At 48.2% G+C, this 23,000-nt stretch overlaps 1 protein-coding gene across 1 annotated transcript in view; it reads left to right on the top strand.

Annotated features, from left to right (window-relative positions):
• COL15A1 (collagen type XV alpha 1 chain) overlaps nt 1-22,723 on the top strand; it is a 96,433-nt gene extending 73,710 nt beyond the window's left edge. The window contains exons 23-40 of the mRNA XM_023760342.1: nt 583-651; nt 756-791; nt 3,360-3,413; nt 3,514-3,573; nt 5,059-5,127; nt 5,242-5,283; nt 7,666-7,711; nt 9,796-9,876; nt 10,296-10,345; nt 10,458-10,559; nt 11,431-11,575; nt 14,567-14,631; nt 15,929-16,057; nt 16,203-16,265; nt 16,949-17,008; nt 18,667-18,852; nt 20,512-20,627; nt 21,622-22,723. Of these exons, the coding sequence (XP_023616110.1) occupies nt 583-651; nt 756-791; nt 3,360-3,413; nt 3,514-3,573; nt 5,059-5,127; nt 5,242-5,283; nt 7,666-7,711; nt 9,796-9,876; nt 10,296-10,345; nt 10,458-10,559; nt 11,431-11,575; nt 14,567-14,631; nt 15,929-16,057; nt 16,203-16,265; nt 16,949-17,008; nt 18,667-18,852; nt 20,512-20,627; nt 21,622-21,835 (1,587 nt within the window). The 3' untranslated portion in view covers nt 21,836-22,723. The remainder of the gene's footprint in view (nt 1-582; nt 652-755; nt 792-3,359; nt 3,414-3,513; nt 3,574-5,058; nt 5,128-5,241; nt 5,284-7,665; nt 7,712-9,795; nt 9,877-10,295; nt 10,346-10,457; nt 10,560-11,430; nt 11,576-14,566; nt 14,632-15,928; nt 16,058-16,202; nt 16,266-16,948; nt 17,009-18,666; nt 18,853-20,511; nt 20,628-21,621) is intronic.
• Nucleotides 22,724-23,000: the final 277 nt, after the last annotated feature.

The raw sequence follows: 23,000 nt of genomic DNA, 5'->3' as shown, positions 1-23,000 counted from the left end.
TTCCTGCCACCTCCCCTGTTTCCTAACAACTGAGAAACTTTGCCTGGTCCAGTTGCACAGGAGCCTGAGTTTGGAGGCAAAGTTCCCCATGGAGACACAGGGCCTTTTGTTGAGAGAGGCCTCTGGTGTTCATACCTTCATCTCCTTCCCAATTTCAGAAGTTTTAACAGGAATAAGGATTCTTGATGGGAACAGATCTCGAGTCAAGTTGTTAGGAAAGCAAGCCACCAAATACATTAGGAGTCAGAGGTTCCCGGGGATGCCGTGCAGCAAGAGGTGGGGAGGACCTTGTTGGGCTGGTTGCTGGAGAGTGAGGATGTCGGTCTGTGAGCCCTGGACGGTTGGCAGCGTCCCAGCCTGGGAGAGTACATGGAGGGGAGGGAATAGAGCAGAGGACGTTCAGTCGCTTAGGAGGCCATTACAGCACTCTAGTGAGGGTCGTGTCTGAGCCAAGCAGTGGAGTTGGAGAGCTGGGATGAAGGCAACAGAAGTCATGGCTGTGGGACTGAGAGGCCTTGGGGAACCTCTGGATAAGGCAGCGAGGAGGAGTCCAACTTCATTGAAATGTTCTCTGAATTGCAGGGTGAGAAGGGAGAGCCGGGCGCCATCCTGACAGGGGACATTCCTCTGGAAAGGCTGAGGGGGGAAAAGGTAATTATGTCACCAGAAAGCACACATCCTCTTTGGTATCCCTTCTCTGTTTCTGCCGCAAACTATGTTCCTCTGGGTGACTAGTCTGTGTCTCCCTGTTTCAGGGTGAACCTGGAGTCCACGGAGCCCCAGGACCAATGGTAAGCCAGAGTGTCTCTCAGCTGGGTCTGGACTGGGGTTTGAGGCAATTCTCGTACTTTAGTTTAATTAGACTGAGTTGTCCCAGTTGTGAAAATAAAAAGGATGTGACAATGTGTGTGTGTGTGTGTGTGTGTGTGTGTTAGGGTAGGCTGATTGCAATTAAATAAAAATCTCAGTTGCTTAACACAACAGCAGCATGAAGTCCACTGTGGTTGCTCCTAGTTGGGCATGTTCCCTCCAAGAACTGACTCAGGGACCCAGAATGCTTGTAGTCTGGGACTCTGCTATCTTGTGGATTCAGGGCCACACTGACATATTCCAGCTGGTAGGCCAAGGCTGAGGAGGTGGAAAGAGCTCATGGAAGATGAGGAACATCACGTCTAGCACATTCTACTGGCCAGAGCCCAGTTGTCTGGGTGGGTGGGGCCTCAGAAATGTGGCTTAGCCGTGTGTCCAGGAAGGAGAGGAGAACCAGATGGTGGTGAGCACTCATGATTACGTTGCAGGTCTTGCCAGCTAAAGATTGCCACTGCCCAGGGAACCCCCCAAAGGAACCCAGAAAGTCGCTTTGGGCGTTGTGAGTTCTGGACATGGATCTGCTGCTCATTTGCTGTGAGGCCTTGAGCAAGTCCTCTTCTCTGGGCTTCCCTTTTCCCATCTGTAGGGGAGAGTATTGAGTTAGTACTAGAGGACAGGGTAACGCCTTTCTTGCCTTACTTCTCCAGGAATCTATAATCCATTGGGCTGCTGAACAGTTTTTAAGCAACCAGTTCCCCAAGATGAACCCTAAACGTCCCTATCTTTTTTCCTCCAAAAAAAAAACGAAGAAAATTCAGGTGTAGAACATCCACTATGTGTCAGATGCTGCACTGATACTTCACACAGCTCATTCATTTCATCCTCACCGCCTTCAGAGGTGATTATCAGAATCCCCAATTTATAGACCAGGAAATGGAGGTGAAAGAGGTTAAGTCACTTGCCCGTTGTCACACAGCTTGTAAGTGGCATCACAGGGATCTGAACCCAGCCTGCTGGACTCTGAATCCAGGTTTTGGCCACTACACCCCACTACCTTCAATAAACACCTTCATTCTTCTGAGACCTTTTAGGCTGGTTTTTTTAGTTGAAGCTGGATCTGAGGCCTGGGGAGAAAGGACCTGCATTGTTCTAACAGACATATATCCTTGATGAATAGCTCATAACATCCACAGTGCATTTCTTCACAGGACCTTCTGAGGCCTTGGTCCCTTACACCAGGCAGAACGGATGCTTTGGAGAGGGGTAGCTAAAGGCTAAGGCAGACTGGGAGAGTCATGTGTTACTGATTAACCACTTAACTAACATCCAATACTATGGGAAACACCTATAGTTAGCAATGCTGGCCACAGTCTGCAGCAGGTGACCAAGGAAGTTGTTCCCACCAAGTCCAGCTTATGCACAGCTTGCCAAGTACAGACAGTAAGGGGGCACCTTCTTCTTCTAACTTGCATAAAGGTGCCACGTGGGCCAGCTGTGGCCCTTGTGACTAGTGTAGCTTAGAGTTCCCTTACAAACTCACTAGAGCCCTGTTACTCATGGCCCATGGATCAGCTGGGAGCTCGGTAGAAATTCAGAGCTTCAGGCCCCACCCCAGACCTACAGGATCTGCATTTCCATAAGATCCCAGGTGACACCGATGCACAGTGACGTTTGAGGAGCTCTGCCCTAGAACATACCACCTGGTGTCCCGTGTCTTGTTAACTCCTCTGTCCTTGCTTTTCTTTCCCTAAGGGTAACCTGGGCCGGGTGCTTTACACACAGGACCTGTTTCAACTCAGTCTTTAATTGCTATTTTCCAGGGCATGACTATCTATGTTAAGATGGGCCCCAGGAAGATGGGCCCCAGGCTTAAGCCAGTCATTCTCCTGGGAGACAGGGCAAACTGGCTACAGGAGTGGGAAGGCGTGGCCTGGAGGTAGAGCTTGTTCTGGGAAGAGGTGGTGCATTGCGGGCACCCCGTATGTCAGAAGGCCTGAAGGTTCCTGCAGGAGGTTAGAACAGGGCGGTGGCTCTGGAAGCATGTGGACATAGAAAGCCAGCCCTGGAATAAATGGGGTGCAGGAGAATTGGGGTGCCAGGCCAAGGTTCAGGTCCTTAGGGACAGGTAGGAACAAGGAAGAAACCAGGTGCTGGAGCAGGTTATCAGGACGGGCTGCAATGAGGGGTGAGGCAGGGCTGCATTATTCCAATGGGGGCCATGGAGAGCCCTGGGACATAAGATGTAGGGCAAAGGTCCGTGTTCTGAGCTGGCCAGCGTCTGGCTACCTGGGTTCCTTCATTAGCCTGACTGAGAGAGTTGGGTTAGAGCTTACAGGAGGGTGTGGGGCGGTGGTGGGTTGAGCATGTGCTTCCAGCTGAGCACAGAGAGGCTGGGAGACAAGGAGCTCATACTTGCTCCTTGCCCTCCTTCCTCCCGTCGGTGGTTCACCGTCACCACTGCCCACAATGGCAGGTGGGGTGCCCCCCATCTCCCTGGCCCTTGAGTTTCTGTTCTTTTCTGATCTGGTTGGTATTTGTTTTGCCTCTAGGGGCCCAAAGGACCGCCAGGACACAAAGGAGAATTTGGCCTCCCCGGACGACCTGTAGGTGTTGGTGTTCCTTGGACTGGACGCGAGAGAGGACACGTGGGCCAGGCTGGCCGGTGGGCAGTGGTTTTACTAAGGCATCTTCTGTGGGTTTCAGGGTCGCCCAGGACTGAATGGCTTCAAGGGTGCCAAAGGAGACCGAGGCGTCATGATGCCGGTGAGTGCCACAGCCCTGGCTCCAGCCCCACACCACCCTGGGGACAGAGCCCCAAGGCCAGTGTCCAGAGGAGAGGGTGTCAGGTCCAGTGAGCAAGGCTTGTGGATATAATGTTCAGGAATGTTTTTCTTCTTCCTCCACTGCCACTTCCAAACGTCCTCCAGCCCAACTCTGTCCTCCAGCTCACTCTCAGGGTTCCTCCCACCAAAGCCCCTTAGTGAAATGGAGCATAAGCTTCCTCATCCAGACCCCAGAGGGAGGTGGGAGACCGCCATGTGCGCATGCTCAGGAAAGCTGGTTTCAAATCCCAGGTCTTCTGATTTGGGTGCTACCTGGTCCCAGGGGCTTTGCACATCACTAAGGCCTCCGTAAATGCTTGTGAGAGAATAACAAAGGTAGATCAGCTACTTAGGTGGGGCTCACAGGATGGCAGACATTGGGGGCATCAGCAGGGAACAAGGGTCTGGAATAAGGAAGCCAAAGTTTATTGAGCACCTACTATGTACCAGACACTGTAACATGTCCTCTTAAGGATATTATCTCAGTCTTGGTAATAACTATCCTAAGAGACACTAGGTGGGGTCCTTGTTTTGCACAAGAGGAAACAGGGGCCTGTAGAAGTTAAGTGACTCACTGAAGGTCACCGAGCTAAGGTGCAAATGCAGCTCTAAGTCCGTTGCTGCTTCTATTTGCACCACACTGCCTCTGCTTTGTATGTCCAGAAACCCAGACAAACAACTTTACTGAATCACTGGGGAAGTAGCGCATAGCCATCAAGCCTGCTGGGGCTACTAGGAAAAGCAGACACTGATGCCTGCCCTTAGGATGATCCGTGCAGCTTCAGAGTGGGCTAGATGCCTCATGCCTGGGTCGGAGCCTCGCCCCTCCTGCTGGGACATCCTGCTTGGGATCCAGGCTTAGAGGAGCAAACACTGCATGGTGTTCAGGCCAGGATGACCTGGCTTTGAAAATAACTGTGCTACCCAGCAAGAGCTTTGCATTTATTTTTGCATTTATGAGGCACTCTCTGGGGTACCATAGCAAGTGAAGGACCACCCTCTCCCCCCAACACCCCCTCACCTCACTTGCCCCTCCACACTAGGGATGTGCTGATAGAGAGGTGGTGGACTCTATCAGCTGAGCATGGCTCTTGGAGTCAGAATCTGGGTTCCAATCTCAGTTCTGCCATAAGTTGCTATGTGGCCTTGAGCAGGTCACTTCCCCTCTCTGGACCTCATCATCCATCTGTAAACCAGAGATAATACTTATTGCTCTGCTATCTTCCCCATGGGTTGTTGTGAAGATGCAATGAGGTCAGCTATGTAGACGTGCTCTGTAGATGGGACTGGCTTATCCACGGGAGAAATTAGTTGGCTTTAGAGGGTCCTCCTTTCCTCATTGTGTCCCCCAAACCTGGGGAAAGTATCCTGCAGCTGCCTCTGCACTCACAACAACCTGAACTCAGGAATGGCCTTTCTTCCTCAGGGCCCACCTGGCGTACCTGGTCCTCCAGGCCCCCCTGGACCGCCGGGAGCAGTGATTAACATCAAAGGAGTAAGTGGGGGCGGGGTGGGGGAGAGACCTTCATGGGGGAATGGGCACCAAACTGACCTAAGCCCAAGTCAGATGTCCCCATGGCCTCACTTCTCTTGTCCTCACTTCCCACAGGCTGTCTTCCCCATACCAGCCCGGCCACACTGCAAGATGCCAGTAAGTAGCATATGGTCTCTGTCATAAAGAGCAGGCTTTGGCACAGAAAGCAACTCAGAGATGATCGGTCTTTGTCTTGAGCCCTTTCTACCCATCAGTGTCCTCTTTGGTGTCTTGTATCACTTACATATAGACCCTTAAGTGACCAGAAGCTTCTAGATAACAGACTGTGGCAATGAAACATACAGGGTCTTCTAAGGGTACACGGTGTTTCTTTAGCGCAATAAAAAAACCGTGTCTTTTGTTATCGTAACCATATTAGATTCATGCTTGGAGCAGTATGATAGGGGGAAATAGACATCTTAAAAATATAGACAAGAAAATAAGCAATTCAGTCAATGCTCTTTGCATTGGGAACTCTGGGCTAAGATCTCTAACTGACCACGTGCTGTCCTTTCCCCGTTGTGATATTACCACACAGCACACCACCTGAGAGGCAGCGTTCTCTCCCTCTTTTATAATGAGGAGGCAAACTGACTCAGACGAGCTCACTGACTTGTTCAAGGTCACAGCACTGACAGATCGGGAACTGTTACTCACTTCCCCTGACCACCAGGCAGCAGGTGCAGGCACTGTGACCCAGGGGATCAGGCACGTGACTGGCCACCCAGGTAGTCAGTGGCACTGTCCCTGAGGTCTCAGCAGTATTGGGAGAATCCCATTTCTGTGGGGAAACCCAGGAAGGTGGGCCTCTATGCACAAACATCAGTCATGGAACTGTGCGTAATCATTCTCTCGCTCATTCAACAGATATTAACTGAGTACTTACTGAATGCTAAGTACTCCACTAGGCCCTGGGGACACAGGGGTGAACTACGCAGGGATGGCCTCTGTTCTCAGGACCTTGCAAATGACAATTTAGAAAGATTCCTTAAAGAAATTAATTAAAATCTTTAAGATTCCTTAAAGTGGGTTCATAATTGATGCCTGTGAGGTGGTGAGAAGGCTTGGATCAAAGGCTCTAAAATGATGCAGCTTGGCGGTGTGTTTGCCTAGACATTGTCCATGTCTAAACTTTGAGGCACCCAGGTCTGCAGCCCAGGGCCTGGGAACTCTGGCCTGGAAGGCAGAGGACAGGACCCACCTGTGTAAGGCGACCAAGGGGCCCGGATCTATGCGAGGACAACAGCACGCCAGGTCATGTTTACACTGATGGACTGAACAGAAACATAAAACATCAGTGTTGGAGGAACCCTCCGGAGCGATGGCTGCATCCCACCTCCTATGGTACAGAAGGGGAGACTGAGTTCGTGCCCAGAGGGCCCCCCAGATAACAATTCCAGGTTTCTAATGGACCAACCATGGGACAGCACTTGACATGCTTGAGAGTATTGTAAAAATGCGACTGCAATGACCATGACCTGGACTAGGACCCTTTTTAGTAAACATGGCCTGTGGGGGTCTAGACGTTATTTAAAAGAGGCCAAAGAGGAGATCAGAGCACGTTTGCAGAGTGTTTTTATTTCATGCTGCTGGACACCACGGGGGCTGGGCCAGCGACATTCCTGACCAGCTCTCAAAATGGACACTTGAAAGAGAAATGCTTCCTTTCACATCCAGCATTGCGCAAACCCCTTTGAAATACAGCCCCTTCCCAACCATCGCAATTTACAGCTCATGCCTGGAGCGGAGGGACTTTACCAGCAAAACCACAAGATATCAGCTTGGCGCTGGGGCTTTCATCCTTAACCTAGAAATGTTTTCCCATAAAGAGCCCCTCCCTTCCTTCCCCCATCTTCTATCAGTGACCCCTGAGCAGTCTGTGACCCTCCACCCAAAAGCTTAGGGGAATCCTGGCACCAGAGGGATCATTCTGATTTCACATATCAACTGCGAAAAAAGTGAAGACAGACTATTAAAAGCATGGTGGCAAGCGGCTCTGTTCTAATAGGTAAAGAAATGCAGGAATCTGGGAGTGAACTGGGAACAGCTTGGACTCCAGACCCCAGGCACAAAGTTTAGACATGGACAATGTCCAGGCCCTCCCAGCCTAATGATACCCCCCCCCATTGTTGATTACCACTACCCTCAGTTCCTGTTCATTATGCTCATTCCTGGCCATACGCAGTAGCCAAACTAATGGCATCCCAGCTTCATGGCTAGGTACATCACTAGCTTGACCTCTCACGTGAATCAATTCATTGATTAAAAAAAAAAAAAAAGGAGGCCAACAATACTCATGGTTGGCCAAACCAACCCTGCTGCCATTTATTGTCTTAAATCTTTGGGCTTCCCCTTTGCAGAGTTGTTTGGCCAGGAGGCCTGACGCCATGACGTTGCTCCTCCTGCCACACACTCCCCCGGAGCAGGGGACAGTGGCTACCTGTGCATGCAAACACCAGGACAGGGTGCACATGTGTGACTTTGCCTTTCTCTCTCCAGGTTGGTACGGCTCATCCTGGGAATTCAGAACTCATCACCTTTCACGGTACACACTCCCTCCTTCACCTTACATTTCTCTGGGATATTTCCAGACCCTCGTGCCTCTGCTGGGGTCATTTTTATTCGTCCATGGGCATAGACTCGGTGATCAGGAAGAACTGGCTGCATGTGTTAGGAGGGGCTCACAGCTGAGCAAAGGCTGTGGGACGGGGCATTTCTGTTTGGTTCTGTCACCCATCTGTTTATCCTACACATCTTGGCTGAGCCTCCTACTTAGCAGGAAGCACTCCATTTGTCCATTTGTTAGTTTATTCATAAAGCATCCACTGAATCCTCCTTGCTTGGTGCTGTCCCACGCACTGGGCTGAGACAGGTGAATCCTCCGCCATTCCTGCCACCCAGGCCCGTAGGCACTGTTAGGTGAGAGTAGTTTAAAAATCACCACAATGCAGTATATCAAGATCTAGTACAGGGCAGGGCCAGGGGAGCCCAGAAAACCTTTGCTGCAAAGTGTTCTTGAACCAGCAGCATCTTCATCTCCTAGGAGCTTGTTAGAAATGCAGGGCCCTCGGCCTCCCTGCAGACCTGCTGAGTCAAAGCTGCATTTTAACAAGCGCCCTGCTGGGGTGCAGCACAGTAGAGTAAGAGAAGCCCTGGCTCTGAGCATTTGATTAGCAAGTTCGAGGCCTGTGGGAGCTCATCTACCACACAGAGAGAGGGAAAGTTCCGGAAACTGAGCTCGCAGGTGAGCGCTCAGTCTGGTCCTCTGTCCCCACACACCCCTTTGTCCCCCTTTTGATTGAGAAGTCTGAACACTTGCTGTTTAAACAGGGGAAGCTTTTTTTTTCCTTTCCAATACTGACCTCTGGCTGGGCTCTGTCACCCTTAGCCCACCAGGTGGTGGTCTTCCTGGTGATATCTGGCCCCGTGGCTTTCTGTCACTTTGGTTACAAAGTCCAGGCTGTTTTCAGACTCCATGCTCAGATCCAGTTCAAGGCTTGCCCTTCCTCCTGCTGCAAGGTGGGCCTTGGGGAGGACGGGTGGATGTGGATTTACTTTCTCAGATCCCCAGTGCTTCCCCTTCCTCACAGGGTTTCTCTGGGAGGAGGGGGAGGGAGCAGACTTCTGGATGCAGGCCCTAGTGAGCGGTTGTCCTCCCTCTTACTTGTGGGTCTACCCTGCTCCCTCGATGAGCAGTCACATGGGCAGTGGTGAGCTGGCTGTCCTCTTCTCGGGGCAGCGCCGCTGTCTGTGGTCTCTCTGTGGTCCGGTGGAGGCTCCCAGGTCCTGGCCTCAGCCCCCCTCCCCAATCAGTGAGGCCTGGCCGGGTGTGACTGCCTCTCCCACTGACCCCCAGCTGGCAGCATCATGCCCCTGATAACATTCTTCCCGTTCCCCACCCTCGCGCTGGGAAACTGAGCCCCAAACTTCATCTACGCTGTGTGCCTGTCTCTAGGTTCAAGGGCGGCGGTCAGTTGATCTCTCAGACCTCTTGGGAACCAGGAATTCAACAATGTAGTGTCCACCACTCATCGAGGTGGGGGGAGGGGTCACTTCTTTTCCTAAATGCTGAACTCCCAGAAGGAGCTCATGCCTCTCTCCCTTCTAAAGAGTTGGGGGAAGGGGTTGCCTGTGATGCCAGTTCTGCAGAAAGGGTGCTTCTCACAAGCCCTGCGGGGAGTAGGGTGTCACACAGTTGGCATCTCTCAATTCTGTCATCCCCTGACACCACCGTGCTGCACAGGCATAGGCGAGGAGAGGCTGCAGGCCTGACTTGGTGTGGAGCCTCGGGCATGTGTGTGAAGCTGTGGGAGAGAGTTAACCAGCTTCTGCTGGGCTCCCATGATGCACTGCTGGTGTCTTCATGATGGCACATTCCATTACCCATCCTGCCTCCCATTACGCTTCACTGTATCTGTCTCCCCGAGACCAAGCCTTTCAAGGTCTGCTGTGTCTACCTCTGTCTTCACCATCAGTCAGAAAAGGATTTAACACTCTTAATAGGCCTTTGTTCATTGAGTGGACTTTGCGAAAGGGGCTCAATTTGAAAAACTTGTCTCAAAAATGTTTTATATAAAATGAAGATAATTTTCCACTTTTTTTTTTTAATGTATGTGTATTTGGTGGCAGGTGTTAAAGGAGAAAAAGGAACCTGGGGTCTTCCAGGTTCCAAAGGAGAAAAAGGCGACCAGGGGGCCCAGGGACCACCAGGTATTTCAACTCTTGGGCTAGATCTTGCCTTTGACTGTTGTCCCTGAGAAATCCAACTGAGCCAGAAAGTAAGACTAATTCCATAACCACCCTGACCGCGAGCTGCACAGAGTTGAAGAGAGACCCAGTCGTGGGTGACATGTCCAAGATGGAACATTGTCAGGAGAGACTAGACGTTCCCATTATTCATGCTTCATATGCCAAACGAGGCCTAAAGGGGTGTGCCAAGATCCCACAGTGCCTGGGTTGGGGATCCAGGCCAGGACTGTTTCGGCCTCCAAGCCCAGTGCCCACTCTGTTAGCTAAATCAATGCAGAGTCACTTCCACTGGGAAATAATCATGGGTGCCAACATGGCGCCTTTTCTTTGTAAATTTCTGAGATTGTGATTGCAAATTTTATGAGGCGTTTCTTTTGCAGGCCCTCCAATGGACCCAGCTTACCTAAGACATTTTATAAACAGCTTGAAGGTGAGTATTTGTCTCTTAAATTTGGGCCTGTGTTTCCAAGTTCTCAGGTGTATGTCAGAGACCGGTTCATCCTACTCGTACTAAATGTTCTTTGAATGTTCTCTGCTTTCAGGGGGAGAATGGAGACAGGGGGTTTAAAGGAGAAAAAGGAGACTCTATCGGCGACTTCTCTGTGTCAGGACCTCCAGGCCAGCCAGGAAGCCCAGGCCTGGCTGTGAGTAGTGACCCCTCCACGCCACCTTCCTTGTCAAGTCACCGCTTTCCCTGAAACCCCCCAATGTGACTAGGCAGTTGGAGAGTCATGAGTCAGTCATTAGCCACAAGCTGAGGTGGGACTTGGGCATCAGCCTCTTGTTGACTGAGGCGGACTTGGCTGAGGCCCACGGAAGACAGGGAGCCGGCCAAGGCCATAAGCATTCAAGTTACTTCCAGGTCTCTAACTGTGCTGCCTTGTTCATGTTAACGGTGGGAAATTGCTGAATATGAAGAGATGTTAATAGTGAACACATCAGATAGTGGAGACAGAATGGAAGGTGAGGGAGGCATTTTTCAGAGGGACGATTTCATTCTTTTGAAATTTCATCAAAGAGGAAGCTCTTAGATGGGCTTGATCTTCTTGGGCTGACAAATTTCTCCAGGTCACAAAAGAGGAAATCGAGTTATGCCTCTAATAAGAGTATGATGAGATCACTGACCCTCAGGGATCATAAGCAAACTCTGGTCCCAGAGCCTGCCATGAGGGCAGACTCAGCAAAGCCAGGAGTCCAGGGTTCTACTTCCAGATCCACTTCCGTTTGCTTTGGTAAAGTCTTGTCCTCAATCTAGGTCTCAGCTTCTTTATCTGTGAACTGAAAAGGCTAGGGTAGATGATCTTCTAGTTTGGGGCTCTCTCGGGTACTCTGGAGTGTCATTCAACACAGTGACTGGGCATACTCCACTCGAGTTGTGCCTAAGATTGAGGGTAATGATGACAATAGCTAGTATTTATTGATTACTTACAAATGTCCTCTTAAAAAGAATAGGGGGGATTTCTAGTGATTAATGGTGCTTTCTCTCTTCTGTTCCTGTGCCCTTTGCCTTCACAGGGTCAGAAAGGGGAGACTATCGTTGGGCCCCAGGGACCCCCAGGTGTTCCTGGCCTACCTGGGCCACCTGGCTTTGGAAGACCTGGTTCTCCTGGGCCACCGGGACCCCCAGGGCCACCAGGACCTCCAGCTATCCTAGGAGCAGGTTAGTACTGCGATGGTGCCCACACTTATGCCATCTGGTGGCATGTCAACTATACTGACAAAGGGCTGCTTCCGAAATGGAGCTGGCTTCCTTCCTTCCTTCCTTCCTTCCTTCCTTCCTTCCTTCCTTCCTTTCTTTTTTTAAAAAAATTGAGATAATTTATAAAATTCACCCATTTAAAGTATACAATTCATATATTCACAAGGTTATGCAGTCATTACCACTATAATTCCAGTACAGTTTTATCACCTCAAAAAGAAACCCTGTATCAATTAACAACATGCTGCTACCCCCATCCCCCAAATCTGGCAACCAATGATGTACTTTCTATATCTATAGATTTGCCTATTCTGGACATTTCATATAAATGAAATCACATATTATGTGGCCTTTTGTGTTTGGCTTCTTTCACTTAACACAGTGCTTTCAAGGGTCCACGTTGCAGTGTGTATCAGAATTTCATTCCTTTTTATGGCTGCTTAACATTCCAGTGATACATTTTGTTTATTCATTCATAAGTTGATGGACATTTGAGTTGTTTCTACTCTTTGACTGTTATGAATAGTACTGCATGAACATACGTGTACAAGTTTTTGTTGGATGTATGTTTTCAGTTCTCTTGGATATATACCTAGGAGTGGAATTGTTGGGTCATACATGTTTAACTCCTTGAGGAACCTTATCAGACTATTTCCCAAAGTGACTGCACCATTTTGCATTCCCTCCAGCAGTGTACAGAAGTTTTGATTTCAGCCCTGGCTGGGTGGCTCAGGTAGTTGGAGCATTGTCTCATACACCAAAAGGTTGCAGGTTTGATTCCCGGTCAAGGAACATACCTAGGATTTGATCCCAGTGCATGTATGTGAGGCAACTGATGGATGTTTCTCTCTCACATATCTCTCTCTCTCTCTCTCTCTCTCTCTCAAATGAATAAACGTATCTTCGGATGAGGATTTTTTAAAAGTTTCAATATCTCCTCCTCTTCATCAACGCTTGTTATTACCTTTTTTCTAGTCACCCTAGTGTGTGTGGAGTGATACTCATTGTGGTTCTGATTTACATTCCCCTAAAAACGCCTAATGTTGGGTATCTTTTCATGTGTGGGTGGAAACTTCTTGACTGCTTTGCCTATCCCTGGGCCTCACGGAACTTGAGGACCAGCATTGATTCTAACTCTCTATGTAAAAATTCTTTCACCTGTTAGTGCCTCACTTTCTCAAATGGAAAATGGGTGAAACAGAAGAAAATCTCCATTTACCAAGTGCCAGGAACTCTGCTAGTCACTCTACTACATTATTTTATTAAAATCTCACAAAGCCCTTCAAGGAAAGTATCAGCATCCCCATTTTGCTGATGAGAAAAGTGAGATCCAGAGATGTTTAGGAACCTTGCCAAGGTCACACAGCTAATAAGTGGCACCAACAGGTTTAGGACCCAGGTCAGTGTAGCTCTGAGGCCTGTGTTCTTTCCACTGTGCCCATGGTGGGAAAATAATACTAGCAGCAATAATAGCATGGCTGCATCGCTTTTTGTGGTTTGGGCTGGCGTGAGCCAGGTGTGGTGGTAGCACACCTGGGAAGATATCTGCGATGTCTGGGCACCAGGGAGAACTTTACGTAGTGGGTGACTTTGGGGCTGGGGCCTTGACTTAGTCTTGGATCTTTGGGCTACAAGTGACAGAAATGTAACTCAGACGAGATCCGGCAGAAGTGACACGTACAGCATGTCAAGGAAAGGTGAACAGTCAATGTGTGGGAGACACAGATGTGCGGCAGGACCTCAGGTACAACCAGAACCAGGGGCCCAACCCCTGCGAGGGTCCTCTGGCCGTCTCTTGTCTCAGCTTCTCTCTGTATGCGCACTTCATGTTTCTTCACCACAGACCACATCCTCTGCATGGTGGGAAGGAAATATGGTTACTGACAGCTTACAGCTTCTACTGTCAGCTAGAGATCTCGGCCTCTCTTCTCAATTTTTGTTTGCAAAGTCCTGGGAGGAATAGGGGCTTGGAAAGGTAGAAGGAGAGGAAAAGAATAGCTGTAATAATGTTTCTTTATGCTTGCCCGTTTTGTTGGGGAACCATAAACTCCTTGAAAATTCAAAGATCGCCTCAGGGAGCTGTCATCCCTCTAACGTTTTATGTGGAATTGTGTGTGTGTGCAAGTGCATTTTTCTGGGGAAGAGGGCAGTAGCCTCGATCTGATTAAGCGCCCTGTGACTCTTCAAAAGCAAGAGCCTCTGGCAAATTGAATGCTGTACAATTTGCAAAGCACGTGCCTAGTTTGTATTTTTCTCAGTTCTCATTACAGCCCAGTGAAGAAGAAATGCCTGCTTACCTTTCACAGATAAGGAAGCTAGGGTTTGGAGAGCTTGCTATTTCCCCAAGATCACACAGCTGAAATCGGGGACCTGAGGCCCTGTCTCCAGGCCCCAAGGCTCCTGTCACTTCACCTACTTGCCCTCCTTCTGCAGCCTGGCACCTTCTCTTCCTCTTTCTGAGCCCGCTTCCTCTGTTCAGTAGTTTTTGGATGTGAGTGACAGAAAACGCAACCCAGACTGACTTATACAAACAACAGTAACCAGGGGGATGTATTCACTTATAAAATGGAAAAGCCCTGGGCAGGGTTTCATCCAGTGCTATCATCAAGAAGCCCAAATGAACAGACACTGGGGCGGTGGGGGCTTGCCCGGGGTGGGAATGGCTGGAGGGGGGTGGGGGGATGGGGGGGGCGGGTCAATCAGGGAAAAAGGAGACATATGTAAAACTTTAGACAATAAAAAAAAAGAAGAAGAAGAGGCCCAGCACTTCCCCGAACCAGTCCTCGGGCTCAGTCCGGTGCTGGGTCCAGAGTGCCCAAGGGTCAGAGGCAGGCGCCCATGCCTGCAGCACTGCGGGTGGGCTTGCGCGTGCTCCCCCTATGACCGGCTAACACCGAGGTGTTGTTCGGAGAGTGTGGCTTTTTCTAACTTCTCTTTTCTGCTTTGTCGCAGCTGTGGCCCTGCCAGGCCCGCCTGGCCCTCCAGGACAGCCAGGGCTTCCCGGATCCAGAAACCTGGTCAGTATAGCGATCAGTGTGTATCCATCCTCTGCTTTAGACGGGTTTACTTAGCACTTCGGCTACAGTGTGTAGGGGCTGCGACACCTTTATGTTGGATTGAGGCCTCCATGAGGGTCGCATTGGTGCAATCCCACACACAGAGGGTATTTATTATCCCTTTAGATGACTTATACAAGATGCCGAATACAAAATCATTGATGATTTCAGTTGTACCCTTTTATTCCTTAATTCACTAAACTAAGTAGAACCAATCATATGACATCAAAAACAGAAGCACTAGAGTGTAAACAGTATCTCAGCGGGCCCCGTGCTGGTAACTCAGCCTCCTCTGTTCCGCCGAAGGATGTCTCTTGTGCGCTCAGCGCTCTGCAGGTCACTGGGGCAGGCAGAGCGCCCCGAGGCTCTGATGATGCACCAGCAGAGGGGCAGTGCCTCCCCAGGATGTCAGGAGTCCTAGGGACGCTCTGTGATCTTTGCGGGCTTTTAGTTGGGAAAGTGGGCTGCCAAGTGAAAGAACGGTCCAGCAGCTAATGGAATTTTGGTATTTGCTGCCGTTGGGGGATTTCTAAGCCATGTTGAGGCACAGTTATTACTTCAAGGCTAAGTGAAAATTAATCTTTTATAATCCTGCTCCGTTGGAATGAAAACTAAAAGCTCTCTTGGCTGATGTTTCTTTGAGACTTGGTGCTCTTCGATAGACTTTTTCAGCTTCTCTGTCTGCTCTTGGCTATGCCGAGGTGACGGTCTAACCTTTGGCAGCTTTCTAGACAGAGAAATGACAGAGCCTCGTTTTCTACCAGGTATTTAATGTTGTAACTACCCGGCGAGGCGAGAAAGATTCAAGACCTAAGTAGAATTGAAGTTCCAAATGCAACCACATTTGAAGCTCTGTGAGCATCAGTGTGAGACGGCACATTTAACCCTGTCAGTGCCACTGGGCAGCTCACAGAAACGGAAGTGGCCAAACTTCCCGACCACTTTGCTGATACGGCACCCAACAAAGGCAACTCTCCACAGTTTTTAAATGTCTTTATACTCGCAGGCTATTATCTTCTTGTTTTAACATATCTATTACAACTTAGAGTTGTGTTCCAAAGTAATTCATGTTTTTGTTTTATCAAAAAGACTATCCTTTGGTTATGAGGAAGCTGTGTATCACCCTATGGCACCATAAGCCTTTTCACTGATGAAGAGGGGGGTGGCTTATATTGGACTTGACCAGGAGGCCAGCTTTCCGAGTGTGCCACGGCTCCCATGATAACTGCAGTATTTGGAATTTTAAACGCCCTGACAGGTTACAGCCCTGAGGAGCATGGACGACATGCTGCAGAATGCGCATTTGGTGATAGAAGGGACATTCATCTACCTGAGGGACAGCACCGAGTTCTTCATTCGTGTCAGAGATGGTTGGAAAAAATTACAGGTAATTCTTCAACTTTCTTGAATACATTGCCTCCAAATACCCCTGAAAAGTAATAATCTACTCCAGTGAATGTTATTTTTCCATTTTAAAAATAGGCGAACAGTTTGCAGTTGGCTCATTTTCAATGTACTGTTTTTTCTTAAAGCTGGGAGAACTGATCCCCATTCCTGCTGACAGCCCTCCACCCCCCGCGCTTTCCAGCAACAACGTGAGTAGTTTTCCTGCCTTGCGTCTTGCTCAGCATTTACTGAGTCCCCCCTGGTACCCGGCACCAAGCTCTCCAAACTCTGGACAGCCAGCGCTGCGTGGTTCGGTATCTGGTGGATGCCCAGGGATGACCAGGTGCCCACAGAATGTTCTCACTGCAGAGTGGAGGGAGATCTGGACCCAGGGTCTGGAGATCTGTTTCCATGTCGTAGCTGAACCTCTGGTTGAGGGGCTTTCCCTCTCTTGGCCTCAGTTTATTCATATATCATGGTTGGCATAAGCGATCTTAAAGAACCCTTTAATATTTGACACTCGTCGGCAACTTACATTGTCCATTTCTTGACCCTACAGCCACCTTCGAGACAGGTACTATCATCCCATTTTGCAGATGAGGAAACAGGCTCTGAAGAGGTGACTTGCTCTATTAAGGGAATGGGTCAGCTGTAAAACATGGGCCTTCTGCTTCCCTGATTCAGTGCTCTTTCTAAAAGACTGAAAATATTCCCTTCCTTTCTGAGAATTCTTTTTTTTCATTCCCAGTTAAGAGTGGCCCAAAGACCATGACAAACTAAACTACCTTCTCCAGAGACTTTGCACTTGTACCTCAATGTACTCTGAAGAACAGATCGAATGAAATGAAAATAGTCAGAACTGTTTGTTTTCTTTCTTTTTTTTACATAATAGCTACATCCGCTTCGGCCTCCACTGACGTCTGTTTCAAGTGTCAATTATGAGAGGCCTGCAGTAAGTACAATTCATGCACTTACCCCGCAGATGCTGAATGTGTGTCTACTATGTGCTAGGTCCCATGCTGGGCACACAGCTCCTACTGTCAAGGTGCAAACAGACTAGCAAGAGAGGCAAACAAAAAAAAATAGGTAATTACAGTACATTGTGCTAAGTCGTTTGGGTGAGGCAATCAAAGGATGCTGGGGGGGTGCGAGGAAGGTCGAAGAAGTCTGCCTTCTTTAGAGGAGGTGACCTCTAAACTAAGATCTAAAAGGCAGTTGAGAGCAGGAGAAAGCCAGGTGGGCAGAAGAGAGTAGGAATTCCAGGCAGAGGGCATATGGAACAGCGGGAGGCAAGGGGGAGTGTGTACATTTCTATAATTCTGAGTATTTCAGTCTGACTGAAGGAGTAGAGTTCAAGAGATGTTCAGTCTGCAAAGGGCACGGGCTAGTCATCAAGGGCCTATAAGCCAAGCTTCTGACTTTGACCTTCTCCAGTGGACAATGAAAAGTATTAAGCAAGAAAAGGGTATTATAAGATTGGCATTTCAGAAATTACTTTGGGTGTAGTGTACAAATGGATTAGAGGGGACAAGACCAGGGGTCCTAACACCAGTTAGGCAGCTACTCTATTATCTGGACCAGCAGTCGCCAACCGGTGGTCCGCGGACCACTGGAGGTCCATGAGTTCCAAAAGGTTGGCAACAGCTGATCTGGACTATGATCATAGCAGTGAACCTAGAAAAGTGGGCAGATTGGAAAGAAAAGGAAACAGGAGGGGCAAATGTGCTAATTGACTGGATAAGGGGAGGCGTGGATGAGGGAGTTCAAGAATAATGTCAGGTTTCCGCTTGGGTAACTGAGATTCCTTTCCAGAGTCATTTGCAGAAAGTAAAACTCTTGTCCCTGCTATTAGTCTGCTCCACTATCTTTACAGACCAGCTTTTGCAAAAATCTTTCTTCCTAACTCCCTTCCACCCCCACCCCAACACACAGACATAGGTCATATCTTCAAAGCTTACACACAACCTTGGGTTGTCATGCACTGATCCTGGCCCTAGTTCAATGTGATCTTACAGCTGCAGAGCCCAATACTTTCTGACTCAATTCAGAGTCTTGAGAGAGATGGTTTATATGGGTCATCTTGGGTCAATCGCTCACTCCCAGACAAATCAAAACTAGCCAAGATTGCATGGCCTAAGACCACTTTTTTAAACAAGAGTTGTGAGGGCATTTTAGCAAAGAACAAGGCATGGGTTGGGCAGACACCAGAAGCATGTTCCCTATCATGTCTTTACCATGCAGGAGTTCACCTGAGGCACCTACAGGCCTGAGGCACCTGTTGGATATCTGAGTGGAGACTTCCAGGAGGGAATAGGATCTGAACATATGAAACACCACAGTGGGTCTGGTCTGGAGATTTAGACTTAGAGTCTTTAGCCAAGCCATGGCAATAATGATGGGGTGGTAGGATTCCCGAAAGAGAATCTCTACAGTGAGAAGAGATTGGACCATTAGGAGCCCCAGGTAGAGATTGAATAAGACGCCCTCGGGTGTGCCTTCCATTCTAAGAAGTCTGGGATCTCATTAGGAACATGAGATGGTTATGGGACTTGGAGTTTGCCTTTCACTCTTTAACTGTACTGTCTTCTCTAATTTTTTATTTTTTTGCAGCTGCACTTGGTTGCTCTGAACATGCCATTTTCTGGGGATGTTCGAGCTGATTTTCAGTGCTTCCAGCAGGCCAGGCGTGCAGGACTGTTGTCCACCTACCGAGCATTCTTATCCTCCCATCTGCAAGATCTCTCCACAGTTGTGAGGAAAGTGGAGAGATACAGCCTCCCAATAGTAAACCTCAAGGTAAAAATAGATACTGTCCCTGTTGCCTCTTGGGTGCGCTGGTCTCCACAGGGACTGGAGGCAGTTGCCACTTTCTGACATCGTCCCAAGTGTGCTGGTTCCAGGCCCAGCCCGTCCCTGATTGGCTGTGTCACTTTGGATCTTAGTTTTCTAATATTTACAGTAGCCTTCCTGCCTGGATGGTATGACTCATGGAGCAGACAGGAGGGAGGAATAATGACCTCTTTCACTTACATAGTTTTCTAATGTTTACAAAGTACTTTACATTCATTATCTTAATAGGTACTTCCAATAAAAATGGAAGTTATTCTTCTGTCTGGTGAGGAAACTGAGGCTCAGGAGAAAGACCTTTGCTCAAAGTCACTACAATTTAGAATGAGTTTCCTTGACCCCCACATCTGGGGCTCTTGGTTCCACCTGAGATGCCTTCTGTAGGGCACTGGCTGAGTGGTATCAGAGAATAGCTGGTAATCACTGGTCGCAGAGCAGACACCTTGTCCTGCAACCAGGTTTGGTGTCTTCGACACATCAAAGCTGCCAAAGCCTGGAAGATATTTCTCTGCCCCCACTTGGAGGCTAGGCAGGGCCTCATAGGATCCTTCAGTGGTATAATTATACCATGGAAGTAGCCGACTCCTTCAAAGCTGCAGAGGTACAGCTCTGTTCCTGCTAACACACATCCTGGGTCCTGACCTCCCACTAGATCTCAAAGGTACTTTGAGACCCTCTGGTCCTTGGGACTTTAGTACTTCCATTTGGGACCCAATTATTTGTATGCTTGGAATAAAAATAACTGAAGGGAACAGGGCTCCTTCAGAAAAAGGAGCAAGAGATTTATCTCCATGATGTGGATTGGCACAAATGTGAAGCTCAGTATATACATATAAAATATTTTCAAACAATAATAAAATAAAGACCTAAAACACACTTTTGATGGGATGGGACCTTGAATACATATCATAAGAAAAATTAGTTCAAGAAATAAGATAGTAAAACTGAAAGGGTTCAGGAATGGATGATAAAATCAAACAACAGATATTTCCTGAGTTCCCACTCTGTCTCTATGATTGAGGTTGACTTCAGTGTGAGGTGACATCTGGCCTTAAAGAATGAACAAATAGCCAAACCGGTTTGGCTCAGTGGATAGAGCGTCGGCCTGCGGACTGCAAGGTCCCAGGTTCGATTCCGGTCAAGGGCATGTACCTTGGTTGCGGGCACATCCCCAGTATGGGGTGTGCAGGAGGCAGCTGGTCGATGTTTCTCTCTCATCAATGTTTCTAACTCTCTATCCCTCTCCCTTCCTCTCTGTAAGAAATCAATAAAATATATTTAAAAAAAAAAAGAATGAACAAATAGTCCTGGCCGGTGTGGCTCAGTTGGTTGGGTGTCATCCCCTGCACTGAAAGCTTGCCAGTTTGATTTCTAGTCAGGGAACATGCCCGGGTTGTGGGCTCGATACCTGGTAGGGGGTATGCAGGAGGCAGCCTATTGATGTCTCTCTCTCTCTTTCCCTCTCTCTCTCTCCCTCCCTCCCTCTCTCCCCTCTCTAAAAAATCAATTTAAAAAATCTTTAAATTAAAAAAAAAACAATGAGTAAATAGCTAGTCCATTTGCAGGCTGATGTATAATGATTCCAATGTGACATTTTTGTCTCCATAGGGCCAAGTACTTTTCAATAATTGGGACTCAATTTTTTCTGGCCATGGAGGTCAGTTTAGTACACATGTTCCAATATACTCCTTTGATGGCCGAGACGTGATGACAGATCCTTCTTGGTAAGTAGGGGTGGAAGCCTCAAAGTATATGGTATGATAGACAGTTTTAGGAGACAGTCTAATCATGGGATGCTTTCATCAGCTGCCCCTCTGGGGTGTTGCCAGCATAAAGCCTCAGGGAGGTAGCTAAGGGACCATGGAAACAGTCCACTCAAATCCTTTGAAAACTATGTATGCTATAAAGAATAGAACAGCCCTAACTGGTTTGGCTCAGTGGATAGAGCGTCTGCCTGTGGACTGAAAGGTCCCAGGTTCGATTCCGGTCAAGGGCATGTACCTTGGTTGCGGGCACATCCCCAGTAGGAGGTGTGCAGGAAGCAGCTGATCGATGTTTCTCTCTCATCGATGTTTCTAACTCTCTCCCTCTCTCTTCCTCTCTGTAAAAAGCAATAAAATATATTTTAAAAAAGAATAGAACAACTCAGCAAATCTTTCCTCAGCATCTACTCTATGCCACACCTGATGCCAGGCCTGGAAGGCACAGTATCTACACGGCCCCTACCCTTCCAGGGCTCACAGCCTACAGGGGAAGACAGACACAGACTAGCTGTGATTCCAGCCAGAACGTTGCAATGATAAAATGGAGACGCAGATAAGATGATAGGAGCACAGGAAAAGTACTCACCGTTACTTGGGGGTGAGAACCAAGAAGGCTTCTGTACGAGTAAGCATTTCATGGACTTTGAAAGATGAGAAAGAAACCCTGGTCTGAGAATGAAAGAGAGGCTGGTTTAGACAAAGGGACCTCATGAGGGAAGGTTCTGATTCACAGAGCACAGAGTCTGATTTGAGAACATGTATGAGCTGGGTGTGGTTGGAAGGTGGTGTGTTCAGCTACTAGTAATTAGAAAGAGGATTGAAGATGGAGAGGTGATGCAGGGTCAAACCATGGAGGGCTCAGGGGGTTGGACTTAATTCGCTAAACTTATGCCAATTTGTTCACTGAAATATGCCGTGAAGAAGAAAAAAATAACACGACAAAATTACTTTTCAGGCCCCAGAAGGTCGTTTGGCATGGCTCCAACCCCCATGGAGTGCGTCTGGAGGATAACTACTGCGAGGCATGGCGAAGCGCCAGCACAGCAGTCACGGGATTGGCCTCCCCGCTGAGCACGGGGAAGATTCTGGACCAGAAAGCATATAGCTGCGCGAGTAGGCTAATTGTTCTCTGTATCGAAAACAGTTTCATGACCGACGCTAGGAAGTAATGACCTTCCCATGACCTTAAGAGTTCCCCAATTTTTCTTATGTGAAGAGTTGACACTGAAATCTAAAATGTTTAAATGTTGTAAATATTGGTGGGTTTTTTTATTATTACACGTTCATCACAACAGCAACCAAAGAAAACATACCTCAATACACTCAAAACTGAAGACATCAACAACTCAGATCAAAGATAAACATCTGATGGGTATATTGGTGCTAGACGCTGCAGGAAACCCCAGGCAGTGCGAACACATCCCAACACGGCCGAGAGCACGTTGCAGGCAAAAGGCCTTAGCACGCTCCCGACTGCATCCTTCAGAAAGTAATTTCCTCCTTTCAGCCATTGTTGTTGAGTGTAAGATGTCCTTCATGTTTTCTTACCAAGTCGGTGTTTAGAAATATTACCCCTCTTTAAGTTATGTGCAGACCCAATGCTTTATTCTTTAATATACACCCATCATTTGCAACTGCTGTTCATACAGAGATACCGAACTGCTCAAATGATCCTATCCGTAGTTTCTGGTATTATCAGATTTTAATGTTTTTATTTTCTGAAATATTGTCATCATGCTTTAGGAGTTTTATATTTTTGCTACCATCATATGTTAGTATGGCATCTGTTTATATCACTCTGACTTGCTGGAAAAGTTTAAACTCCCAGTTATCTGAAACTAGAAGAGAAATAACACGTAATTCCTACCTTTCCCTTGGTGGCCCTTCCCCCCACCCCCACCCTGATTTTATGATTTCCCGTTTGGCATCTCTTGAATTATAACTGCGATTGAACAAATGGGTTCATGAGGATGACTTTTCTGAGATACCTATATTTCATGCTGTATACTTTGGTTTTTTTCCATGTAAGTGAACATAAAAACATCTTTTCCAGGCGCTTTCTTTTGTTTGTTTTTTTCCCCTCTAGTTCCTTTATTCTCCACCACTGATGTGGAAGTGGCTCCCAGTGGGTTTACGAACCCTGTCACTGCCACTTGTGTAGTCCTCGGGGATGATCAGAAAACAGGAAGATTTTCCCATCATGCTCATCTGCTCCTGCTTGTTCTCTCCTGCTTGGAGGGGGCAATGTGGGGGTGGGCAGAAGAACTCCAGTGTGGGAAACAGGATGAACTGTGACTGTCTCAACACACAACTTTGGACAAGTCTGCTTTTTTC

The sequence above is a fragment of the Myotis lucifugus genome, unplaced genomic scaffold, assembly GCF_000147115.1.
Source record: "Myotis lucifugus unplaced genomic scaffold, Myoluc2.0 scaffold_180, whole genome shotgun sequence".
Lineage (NCBI taxonomy): Eukaryota > Metazoa > Chordata > Mammalia > Chiroptera > Vespertilionidae > Myotis > Myotis lucifugus.
Note: the sequence above shows the minus strand (reverse complement) of the source record. Positions and strands in the feature narration are given on the sequence as shown.